Source organism: Vanacampus margaritifer, chromosome 12 (assembly GCF_051991255.1).
Source record: "Vanacampus margaritifer isolate UIUO_Vmar chromosome 12, RoL_Vmar_1.0, whole genome shotgun sequence".
NCBI lineage: Eukaryota > Metazoa > Chordata > Actinopteri > Syngnathiformes > Syngnathidae > Vanacampus > Vanacampus margaritifer.
The window spans coordinates 10,434,168-10,446,850 of record NC_135443.1 but is presented as its reverse complement, the minus strand read 5'-3'; the positions used below and the strand labels follow the sequence as shown (position 1 = coordinate 10,446,850).

The 12,683-nt window shown below is 37.8% G+C and overlaps 1 protein-coding gene across 1 annotated transcript in view; it reads right to left on the bottom strand.

Annotated features, from left to right (window-relative positions):
• adgra1b (adhesion G protein-coupled receptor A1b) overlaps positions 1-12,683 on the bottom strand; it is a 148,846-nt gene that overhangs the window by 80,820 nt on the left and 55,343 nt on the right. Inside the window, exons 10-12 of the mRNA XM_077582707.1 lie at positions 12,255-12,404; positions 10,489-10,650; positions 10,025-10,255 (exon numbers count right to left, since the gene is read on the bottom strand). Of these exons, the coding sequence (XP_077438833.1) occupies positions 10,025-10,255; positions 10,489-10,650; positions 12,255-12,404 (543 nt within the window). The remainder of the gene's footprint in view (positions 1-10,024; positions 10,256-10,488; positions 10,651-12,254; positions 12,405-12,683) is intronic.

Here is a 12,683-nt window from a genome sequence, read left to right as displayed (position 1 = left end):
TACTGATGGAACTACTTGTCTTCTTCATTCGCCGACACAAAGCATCTTCTTGTTCTCAATTTAGGGCCTGATTTACTAAAGGCTTGGATGCGCAAAAATAAATGGGCACACTCAGGAATGTATAAGCCGAGCGCGTTTAATTGCCACACAGTTTATCTGTAGAATTCTGGGAGGAGCAAGTATATACAAATAGATGAATTCAGCATGTGCGATTTTTGATTGATCAAACCTGAAATGTGTAATTCAGTAACGTTTTGTTGTTCTCCCAAACTTTCCAAAGTTTCCATGGCAACCCAAAGTGCAAAGCGTTCTTTTAAATAGGGCCGTCTCCCTCCACCAGTTTTTACACATCAACATCACATACATTCTGTTTAAGACATTTAGTCTTACTACTTTCAGCTCCACCAGTCTGCCTCACACCCCTCATTTGTCACCTAAAACCAAATAGAAATAGAGAAGAAAATTGCAATGTGGCAACTTACCCGCGATACAACTAGCCCCGGTCTCCCCTACTATAACACATTTAGTATTAAATACCTCTTATTGCTATGTGCCAAGAGTAAGTAAGTAAATCTATGTCCAGAACATGATTGCTATGACTAATTATGTTAATGGATCCAACGGTATTAAGGCCCACCCCTGCATGAGTGCTGATGTGGTTAAATATTAGGTTATATTATGAATTAAACACCATCAATAAATATGTAGCAATTTACAAGTACATGAAAGTCACAAATTAGCACTTCAAGCCCCTCCTTTTCCTTTTCATTGAAATGAACTAATACTGTCTTTCATGGCGGCACAATCTTAACAGGCAGAGTCATTTTTCGGACATCTGACTGCAGTTTAACACCCTTGTAATTAACTCCGTGTATCCTGCTTGTCAAATACAGGGCAAACAATTTCATCATCTGTGACCTTGACACACAAACTCTCTGGTCAATGCGTAAATGCGCAAGTCACTAATCCTCCTTTTCTTCAGAGATAACTGCGCATATTGAGTCCTAACACATCCCAATTTAGAGGCAAATTATCACAACATTAAACATTCATATTCATAAAGTGCCATGTTTACTGAATCGAGATAAACTGGGTCATATTTGGTTGTTTCAGATGCCTGCGTTTTTCCCTTTACTGCTGGCTCAATTCTGCTGCAACACTGTCCCCAGATAGAGACTTAACCTGGAGGCCAGCTGATGCATGCACACATCCAAACCCTCAGAATATAATGCAAAAAATACATCACGATCCACCAGCCCTCAAGTGGAAAAATAAGTACATAAACACACCCACACGGTGCAATTAAAAAGCAGTGAAGCTCTGTGGAGCAAAGAAAGGCTGTCTGAGGGGAAAAAAAAAAGGTGGGGATGCACTACTCGTTCAGCCTACAGGCTTCTACTAATTACCTGTCAATGGCAAGGAAGGTCTTAAGTAGTAAATATTGTTCCAAATTGTTTCCTACCATGAACCATACAATCTGCAAAGCAGTTCAAAAATAGTAAATTGCCATATACTTGTGTGATTTTCGGGTAATTAGTTCTTAATCAGTTCCAAACAAAAGTGAATGTAGTTGTAATGGGATGGCTACTGAAGGTTAGGTTGGAGGCAAACAACAATCAAACAAATTATTTTTGGGGTGTTTTAAATGAAACTAAGCAGCATTATATATTATCTCTATTATATAATATCAGAATTTCCTGACAAACTGACTTTAACGATATGCTAGCCTAATAAAGGCCTGCATTCAAGATTTGGTACAGTATATATCCAAACTAGCCAATCTGGCTATTTTTTTTTCATCTTCACATTGGAACATTTAATCTTAGTACAGTATAATTAAACAATATAGTGACATTTTTGCACACCCGCGAATATCAAAACATGCACAATTAGTCATCATCTCATCGGATGTACTTTAATAAATTAATCCCATAATACTGGCATTCAATTTTTTTTTTATAGTGTCACAGCTTGACGTGTGTACCTAAACATTTGGTTTTCACTGGAATTTTCATCATATTTATTTTGTTAAAACAGTTATGAACAGATGTATTTAGTCTAATAGTATAATCTATATATATCTTAATCTTAATCTACTAAATAGCTATGAGCCGTTGCACATGTCCATCATTTTGTGAAATCAAAAAAAAAAAAAAAACTCAGTATATCAGTGGTGGGCGGTTCAAATCAAATATCAATAATATTGATTCCGATGTTGGTATTGGTTTGATCGATATCAGTGTCATGATATTGATACTTGAGTTGCTGTTTCCCCCCTTCATGCACTGCTGCGGTTTTATTGAGGCGGCAACTTTGCTGACTGTTTCCGTGTTGCTCCTCGCTCCCAACAACACTGTTTTAAAGATGTGACACACACCCAGAAGATTAATTTATTAAACGGCAGAATGGTGCAAAAGAATTAAGTCTGAATGTTTAGACACCTGGGAGACGAGTTGTAACAAGGCAGTATTTATTTATATCAGCCAGTCAAAATGTCAAGTAACATAATGAGAAAAGGAAAGGTAGATGAGATCACTGGGCCAGTGGGATGCTAATGATGAAAAGGTTGTAGGCATAGCTTGTTGGCTAACTGCAAATTGAGTTGTATGATTTATGAATTCCTACCTGGTCTTGCATTACTACTGTATATGAAAATGTCTCATTTCCTCCATTAAGACACTATAAATAAGAGAACTTATTTTTGTAGAGTCTGTCAAGTCATATAACAGTATTTAAAAAAAAACTGTCAGTTTGTAGTCGTTGCACTTTCATCACTGATTAGCAGTAAGGAAAAACTGTGACTGGAAAAACAAACACATTGCTCAAGGTCACATCATCACTCAGTCAAAACCTTAAAAAAAAAGGCGGGGGAGCATTTCTAATCCATCTGTGCGATTTCAGCAGTGCAGCATTCACAGCATGTTGTTCAATTGAGTATTCGGGCTGACGAGAGAGTTAAAGGAGTGTGGCTATTTTTGTATGAATGGGGTACATTTATTGATGCAACCCCTGATACAAATAAATGCATCTCATGCAGAGTTCACACCCTTAGCACAAAAAGCCTTTCTGGTGGAGAAAAATATTCTTTTCACATTTTGTTTAATGCCACTGCTGTGCCATTTTATATTCACGCCAGTTAGAAGATAAGGTATTTTGAAAACTATTTTATAATTTGTCATTATAAGGCCGTACAGCTCAACACAACGGGAAACCACAACCACAATAAATAACATTAGAAACTAATACTTCTATGATGTTTTTTGTGTATATTTAAAAGACATGAACCTCATTGAAGGCCACATAGTTGTTTTTTTTCAAACCTTTTCAGTAAATTGATTGCCAGCCATTGAGGCCAGTATGAACATACAGTCCAAGAAAAACTCGTGTTATTGACTAAAGATTTAAGCCCGATGAAAGCCATGCAAAGGAACAAGGTCAAGGACATTCTATAGGCAAATGTTTGTTTAGTTTGAGATGTTTATAAAGCAAGACGGCAAGAGCTGAGCTGCATCTCTGACAACACTTCAGTGGCTTCCACTGATAAATGTTATCCAGATTCTACACTGAGAACATTAAAAAAGCGGCAAGAGACACATTGAATAAAGTTAGCTTTGTGTCTCTAATTACGTTAGATTTTGTTTTTGAATATGGTTCATCTTGATGTAAAAAAAATATGTCAGAGCAATGGGGGCAATGTTCCATTTATTCTAACCCAAATGCACATTAGTTACTGAATTTCTCCTATTTAAAAAAATAAATAAAAAAATAGCTCACTATGCCCTGAAACTTACCTATAAATCAAATAGTCTGACCATTAATTTAAATGATGAATCACATTTAATTAAAAAAAAAAAAAAACACAAAAAAACGAAATATTAAATAGAGACAATGCTGCATGTGGAAAGCCAAGTGTAAAGTAAACATGAATGTTGAATTGGGCTCTTCCTTGAATTTACACAGCAAATTTTTGGGGTTTGCCTGATTGTAGTTTTCAGATCAGAAAAAGTCAGACATAATGTGCACATATGTGAGGAAAAACGGATTTATTTTACTGATAATGTGAACGGACGGACACGTTTCTGATCAGCCAATTCATTTTAAAAGGACAGCACATTGGTGTATTTGCCTTGCACGTTTCCCTGACAGTCAAAGGTTCTGCATTCCAATCCTGCCTTTAACCTTTCTGTGTAGACTTTGCAAGTTCTCCCTGTGCTGTGTGGGTTTTCATGTTTCCTCACAAGTTTCAAAAAGGCATGCTAGGTTAATGAAGACTCTAAATAGTCCATAAGTGTGAATAATTGTTTGACTGTATGCTTTCTGTGATTGCCGGATGAGCCTAAACACGCAATACAGAGATACCAGATAGCAAATGAGGATCAAAGCATTTTTAGGCCATATAACCTTCAGAAAGGTTACCTAAAACATTCCAAATGTCAACTAATCACACATCAAGACAGACATGCTTGTGTGACAGCGAGACAGAGATTACACTTGTATTTTGTCCCTAGAGATCCTTCAGTAATTGCTGAGGACCTTCCCATATGTCTTGTAAAAGATAAAAAGAAAGAAGAACATGATTATAACAGTTAGGACGGATTAGCTTCATTTTATTAACTACATTCACTGAGAGCTCCCTTTGCCAGCCTTTTCAGTAGCTTCGTGTGAGTTTTTTTTTTTTTTTTGGAGAGTTCAGTATTGTTCATTCGGTAATTTTACCGATTTGACATGTCATCATCATTGCTCTCTTTTTTTAATTTTTTTTTGTATGTGGGTGAGTATGTGTATGTGCGTGTGTGTGCGTATTCATGAGTTTAGTTTTTAAATGCAGTTTTAGTGAGTTTAGTTTCATCAGGAGATCTTGCTATACTGCTTGTATATCCTACAGATATGAAATTCATGAAGGTAAAACTAGTTTATAGTGCTACGGTCAAGTGCCAACGCGGAGGAAGCCGTATCTAGGATACAGAGCTGGAGTAAAGCTACACTAAGCAGCTAACGAAGAAATAGAGATACAAGGTTCCTGTGCGCTCTGTGATTGGAAATATGAACTTGCTACTGAGAAAGACTGATAAATTGGCTGTGCTGGTGAATAATGACAAAACCTTCAGAAAGGTGACCAATGAAGAAACATCACGGATTGTAACGTTCCAATACCCAACTTCAGTTGAATTGGATCAGACAGGTTAGCCAAATCCTGTGGAGGACAGACTTGGTGGCATAACCATCAAGATATTTATCTGCTGCTAGGACACAAACTTTTGACGAGTCTACATCCTACTCCTTGCCCAGAGGGTTTAGACACCCTATTGTTATCATCGTTTACATCTTTCCTAGTGCCCACATGGAGGCAGCGTGTGACATCACCCATTCCCTAGTACCCTGAGGCATTGTTTACTTTTCACCAGTATGTAGACTGTCAAAGCAGAGGAAACATAACCGTTTACTTACATGATGCACGCCTGCACTGGGCTGAGCGGACCACAACAAAGCCTGCTCAAGCCTCAATATAAAATTATGGTGAGGAAAATACCCAAAACTATATACAATCATTCAGGAAGTGGTCTACAGAAGCAGACCAGTCTCTTTGAAGTAACATACTAGGATGTACTGCAGGTGGAAACAGACTATAAGGTAGAACTCAGGATGTGAGGTTGGGAGACGACAGGTTGGACATTCATATAGCAGGATTGTATACCAGTGACATGAGGGGAATAATTATGCATTACAGCTCTATAAGGTTAAGGCAAAAGCATTCATATGCTCCATTTGCTTTTTTTTGCTGCAAGGACTGTAAAGACACGTGCCTTTGTTCCACCTCAGGAATAACTTGGTATCCAATTTAGTCAAAATGCAATTACCTGGCTATCAGTGCATACAACGGAATCCAAAGGAGGTGGATGAAGTGAAATAGCCGTAACTTTGCCCGAGGCTTTGTGAACCGAGGTGAAGACGTGTTTATTCAAGTGAAAATTTCTCAGGCCGTGCAATAAACTTATCTTAAGCAGTGGAGAAACGGCTAATGAGCTTCAAGGAAGGCACCATGCAGATGACTGGCTGGGCTAGGGCACGTTGAATCGGCATGCTTTATTTTCCTTTGGCAAAAACAGTTGACACAGAGATTTCATTTGATATCAGGTTCCCTTTTCCATCATGTCATTGCCACTACAAAATTCACATATATATATATATATATCCCAACTCTACCTGGCTGTCTTACAATGAAATTTTACTCTACCTCAGCCAACCATTATTACAGACGCTCCCCTACTTACGAACATTCGAGTTACGAACAACGGTACATATGAACATTTCTGCGCGTACAGTATGTCGAAAAATGTTCGGAAAGAAATGCTGTAAGTTAGATTTTGTATTGCGCGTAGTGCTTCTTTCCGCCGCTAATGCCGACGATTGGCGCTGTGAGAGCTCATTGGAGGCTGAGCAACGTGGCGAGGAGGAGGAGGAAGAAACGCCGGTCCCCATGAAGCAGGAAATAACTTTTGAAGCCGATTCCAGCGACGACGAAGAATCTCTCATGATATAAAATCCTCCTCTTCCTCCTCCTCCATCATCTCCTTAAGCATCGAGTACACAGGGATGTGATTTGACCAAAGTGAAATTATCTGAAAATTTAGCCGGGGGTCTGGGGGCCGCTGGCACCCAGCTAGGTCCAGGGTCATGGGTTTTCCGTGTTTTTAAGTACTTTCAATGCACTCACATGACAAAGAAATAGACAAAACAACAGCATAAATTTTCAATGTATATTGAACTATCCCATATGAAATGGCAGTTTTAGTCAACTCAAAATCAGTCACATTCAAAAACATTGGACTGCCTTTGCTTTTAAAAACTATCACTGAGAATATCATCATATCTAACTAATGTGATTACTAAGTTAACACATAAATAATGTTGAAGAGTTCAAATTTCATGAACAAATAATTGTATCATGACCAAATGAAAAGTAACTCATATTAGATCATACCACAAATGTCTTTGTTATAGCACAAGATGTTATCTGTCGGAGTCATGTGCATACACAATGAACTACAAAAAAAATAAAAAATAAAAAAAATAAATAAAAAAAAATAAATGGGATTTTTTTTTTTTGGGGGGGAGATAAAAAAAAAGCGGAATTCCGCGAATTAGCGGAAAAATCACATCCCTGAGTACATCTTCCAAAAGTAAGTTAAACTTCATTTTATTTATCTTATTACGTACATGTACATACTGTGTGTGTGTGTCTCGCTCTCTCTCTCTAACATACGTAGTACAGTACAGTACTGTACGTATTCTCTCCATTTTATTAAGATTTTTTCAGTACAAACCAATGCAGGTGACTTGTACAAGCCTTAAACATACTTATATAAACCTTCAATATACTTATATAGGCTTTAAACATAAATTATAATACAAAATATAGCACTGAAGCAACTTACGAACAAATTCACCTTACGAACGATCGTCCGGAACGTAACTCGTTCGTAAGGTGGGGAGCGTCTGTACTTAAAAGGTGTCATCATAATTGGCAAAAATACTTAATTACATTATGTGTTAATGAAAATAACTAATGTAATTTATTTCTAATGCCATTAATCCCAGCACTGTTGTTTTAGCAAATTCAGGAGCATTTAAGTAGCACCTCCATGCCTCCTTATATCTAGTCCCCTCTAGAGATTCTAATTTTTCAGCCTCCTATTTAAAGTTCATCTGGAAACATTAAAGAGGGGACGTTGGGAATAATTATTTAGTGTTACATTGTCCTGACCAAGTGTGACTTATAAGCCTGCACGAACATGCACACACTGTTGCATGAATAGCCCTGAGGTAAAATGTAGCAAAGTACTTAAGCTGCTGCCAAAGCACAGAGACATGGCAGTCTCACCAGAGAAGATTAAAGAAGTGGAATAAGCCCAGTAGCACAAAAAATGTCCACTGACTCGGCCTTGGCAGACCAGCATACAAACACCATCTACTCAGTCACACAAATTATTTAATTACCAAAATGAACTAGCTATGAAGCAGAATTTACAAAATTCTGTACAGCAATACATCGACCACAAGAACTGGATGTTTTAGTCAATTCTTTTGGGGAAGATATTGCCTGCTAAGGAGATACTTGTCACATGGAAGGGCAAAGGATGGTGTCATGAGGATTGAGCAGATTTAAAGTGACAGGCACACAAGACCGTACACGAAGAATATTCACTAACACCCAAATAACAGTTCCATGAACAGCCCTGTCATCTGTCCCCAAATCTTATCACAAGCTGATCTGTCATGTCATGTCAAAACTGAAACCAGTGTCATCTTGTCAGGACAATTTTCATAGGCACACAGCACATACGAGGTAGAGCAAGGTAATAAATTATATAGTTTTTTTTTTTTTTTAATAGATTGACACAATATGTTTAATTGCTTCCCATTATTAAACATACATTACATGTACTTGTAGAATATTTTTGATAAGGATAAAGAAGCTAAACCAATGAAGGTACTGTGATTAATATATTGTATTACATTATTTTGGAATTGGAAAAAAAAAAAAAAGGATCAGATCACCCTGGATTAACAAGGACAATCCTGTTTATGAGCCTTGTGTCCCGAGTCCCCGTGGATTTCGTCAGCCCCACTGTTTTGTCTCACTTCGATTCAGGGATTCTGTTCCGGTGTCCAACGTTTTTTGTTTTTTTTAGTTCAGCCAGCAAGCCAAATGTTTGGGCCACGTGCATGCCAATCACACAGTTGTCATAGCGATTCATACAATAAAACACATTTGCGTCATATCAGTATTAGAACTACTTCCTGCTTCCGTGTTCAAGAATCATGGGAAATGTAGTCGGAACGAAAGTGAGCTGAGCGTTTCTGGCGCCACATTTGCAATGTTACAATGTGGGACCGCGAGTAATGTCGTGCTAATGTAGCTACGCCTGATTTTTTTTTTTTATCACCTTTAAAAATAAATGCTTGAATTAACGATCGATAGCTGCATGGAGAAGCAAAAAAAAACATGTACTGTACTCACTCACGTCTAGGACATCTCATTCATCCACAGAAATACTCATTCAATGATGGAAACATTTTATAATTCATTTGATGCACCAAAATCAGATATTACTCTAGCTAATGCGAAATGCTAACACAACCACTGGTCACCAGATTGACTAGAGATGACATAGTTCATGTTGTGAATTCATTGTATATTTTATTTTCAGCGAAATTGCAGTGTCTTGGTTTTTCATTTTAAATTTGATTCTTGGTGTTTCTTGGTGCAAGTTCACTGATAATATAGATCACTAAAGAAGGTATGGTCACCATGGCAATACCAACAGCAGACCTGTAATATTCTTAGTCCATGCCGTTACACCATCAATATCACTTTAACCCTGGAGAACCCACGGGGTCAAATTTGGCCCCTATAAATTCTGCTACTCAAATAATAAAGACCTTTTTTCTTTTTTTTACAAATTTATCTTCAAAAGTCCAGAGTGCCACTTCTGACCCCTGCATGGGGCCATCTAGTGGAGGAATATTGCACTTACATGAGCCAGAGTGCTGGTGACAAGATGGCTGGCAACATGCTGTTTTGTTGAGCTGGAAATCAATCCAAACAAAACCATCTTCTCAGCAAACCATCAGATGGTAAAATTGTGTTTTTTTTGTTAATCTATTTCATATCATGCTGCAGAATGCCTAGGAGTATGTTTTATATATATATTTTGATAAATTAGCAACTCTGAGCTAGTTCAAAAAACAAGGGTTACAATTGAAAAAAAACCCATATATTTTGGTGTTCAGTGAACTTATATCAGTCATTTAATGTATAATTCATAATTTTCCAAAGAAGAAAAGGGTTCTTGGGTTCTCCAGGGTTAAATTTGAATAACGGTCACATTATATACCAGTGAGCCAGAAATAGAAGTAGGTAGCCCCCACCCCATTATATAGCCTGAGTATCCTGAGCTGAGATATAATTTTGCAAGCAAAAGACAGAAAAATAAAGGAAGAGCAGATTTTCAAACATTACCATGCTGAGATGACTGGCTGGCGAGCCTCGATTTATTGTGTCACATTTAAAGTTGAGGAATGATTCGCCCATCGTGTCATGTTCCCTTCTTGTATCCTTGTTCTTGGGGGCGTGGCTTTCCAGTAAGGTCGATGCGGTAGTCAAGGGAGGCTGTTGGAGTGCAGTGCAAGACAAACCAAGAAAGTTGGAGGGTCGTATAAGAAAGGCCTCCAGAGCTATGTTAGCGGAGACCTGAGAAAAGATAAGCAAAAAGGACAATAAGAATTATTTGGAGGGGAGTTGCGGAATAGCGGGAGAACATGTAACGATATGCATGTATATAATATTGAGCCGAAGTCAACAAAGCTAAAAGTCACACATTATAGCAGACCAGCCATTTGATACACAACAATAATATCTTTTAATTTCAGTGTTGTCGTCAGAAACTGCTTATTTCTGACTTTCTCAGGTTTCTTTAATTATACCTTAGAAATGGCCTGATTGTCTCCAGTCAGTGCCAAGTCAGCGATACGCTCCACACACTGAACAATCCGAGTGCACGCTCTTGCTTCGTTCTGGGCCATCCACAGGATATGCTCCTCTACTAGCATCATGTTGCTGGCTATCTCTGAAATCAAGTCACCCAGCTGAAGAGGCATAAGACGACATGCATTCACAAGTATGCATGTGCAAATTTATATTTAAACATACATAAAGGGCAGGACACAAAGAGGATGATCGATCATGCACATCACTCAGGTCAACGATGGACACATTTAGAATTTGGAATCACAATTGTGAAGGAAGGAACAGTGGCTTCATTCATTATAGAGAGATTTAATTTAGATTAGTAGCTCCAAAGGGGTTTAATTGCTTCCCTGGGATGGCAGCTTGCTATTTACTTACTGTACTTTTCATTGTTGCTTGATTTGACTATTTCTCATTAGATGTATGCGTGTGGCCTCCACTGCCTCGTCTTATAGAGATATATATACTTCAAATATCCCCTAATAATTGCTTCTCCTTTGTGACCCGTTAGGGCTAATTGGACATGTGAGAGTTAAGATCAGCACTACCTGACATTCAATGCAATTTGGGGCCTCTGATTGCTTCTGGCCAAATACGTAAGTTAACTTAAGCACAACAAGGCACATCTTCCTCCTTATATAATAATTGTCATTGTGGTTTGATGGCACCATGCCAGAGCAAACCAGTTGGAATGACTTTTTTAGCAAGTCGCAGCTGTCTCTCTCCGAAATGTCTTTTTCTATTTGCTCAATCATGCCTCTGAAAAAGCACGCCGCTGTCGCTGTATGAGCTAGCACAGCTGATTGTTTCTAACAAAATGACAAATCCCTGCTTCCAGACAGTTTATAACAAATACCCATTCTCACAAAAGGATAGGTATAACAATGCAAGTGCTTTTTGATAGTGATGGGAAAACGAGGCTTCATGAAGCACTTGCGATACTTTTTGACTCCTCTAGATGGCGCTTTTGGTTTAAAGATAAAGACAAGAGCAATGAAAATGGATTACATTTCCATTGCCTCTTTGAACCACGAGTGCCATCTAGAGGAGTCAAAAAATATCGCAAGTGCTTCACGAAGCTTCATTTTCCCATCACTACTTTTTGATGGTTGTAAAGAGCATGGAGAAAGACAAGTTTGCTGGCACAATCTCAATAATTGCACTGTATTTACATTGCTCCTTTAAAATATAGCAATTTTAAAGATAATTCTTTATGTTGACATATATGAAGCAATGGCGAGAGATGCAGGTACACGTGAACAAAATTGTATCAGCTTTGCTCCAGTATGTCGATAATAATATTAATAATAATAATAATAATAATTGCATTCATGATTATTATGATAAACATACAAACCAAATGTGAAATGTGCAGGAAATTTGGTTACGTTCTAGCCTTGAACTGTTTTGTTGTATTCGACAACATGTCTTGAAACTGCAGGATTCAATCAAATCTCAAGACAATCAAGGCATTCTGAACAAAAATATTGTATGACACTCAGCAACAGAAGGATCCTCCATCAGAACAATAAAATAAAACGCACACCTAAAAACTGCTAAAGAAAGCTTATGAACAACAACAAAAACGTTGGATTATTTCAAAGTAGCATTTGATGCGCCTTGATCTAAATCATATGAAACATCCTCAGAAGGACCTGAAATATGCAGTCTGCTGACAGCACATGTTACAAGGACAATCGCTTTTCTTTCTGTTCACACTTACTTCCTTGCACTTCTTTACCAGCCTGGTCAGTCTCTCAACTAGGTGCGTCACAAAGATGACATCCATGACGTCAGTAAAGTGAGCGGCCCTGCTGGTGAAGGCCACTAATTGCTGGCCCAAAGGCTGAGCATTGGTTGTGTTGACGGTTATCTGTCATAAGATGAAAGCAGATTTTGAAATGTTATTAAAAATCATGACTGGGTTCTGATAACACTTGCATAAAAAATATGATTCTATGTCACACAATTTAGTCAGTCAGTGTGAATCATCTGTTTAAAGTATGGGTCTGCCAGCTACCAGTAAATCTCGACTTATTTCTGAATAGATCAACAAAGGGCCAAATAATATGACCTATGGTATTTTATTATTATTATTATTTTTATTATTATTTATAAATAACATGTTTACATTTAGGGCTCCCTTACCCTT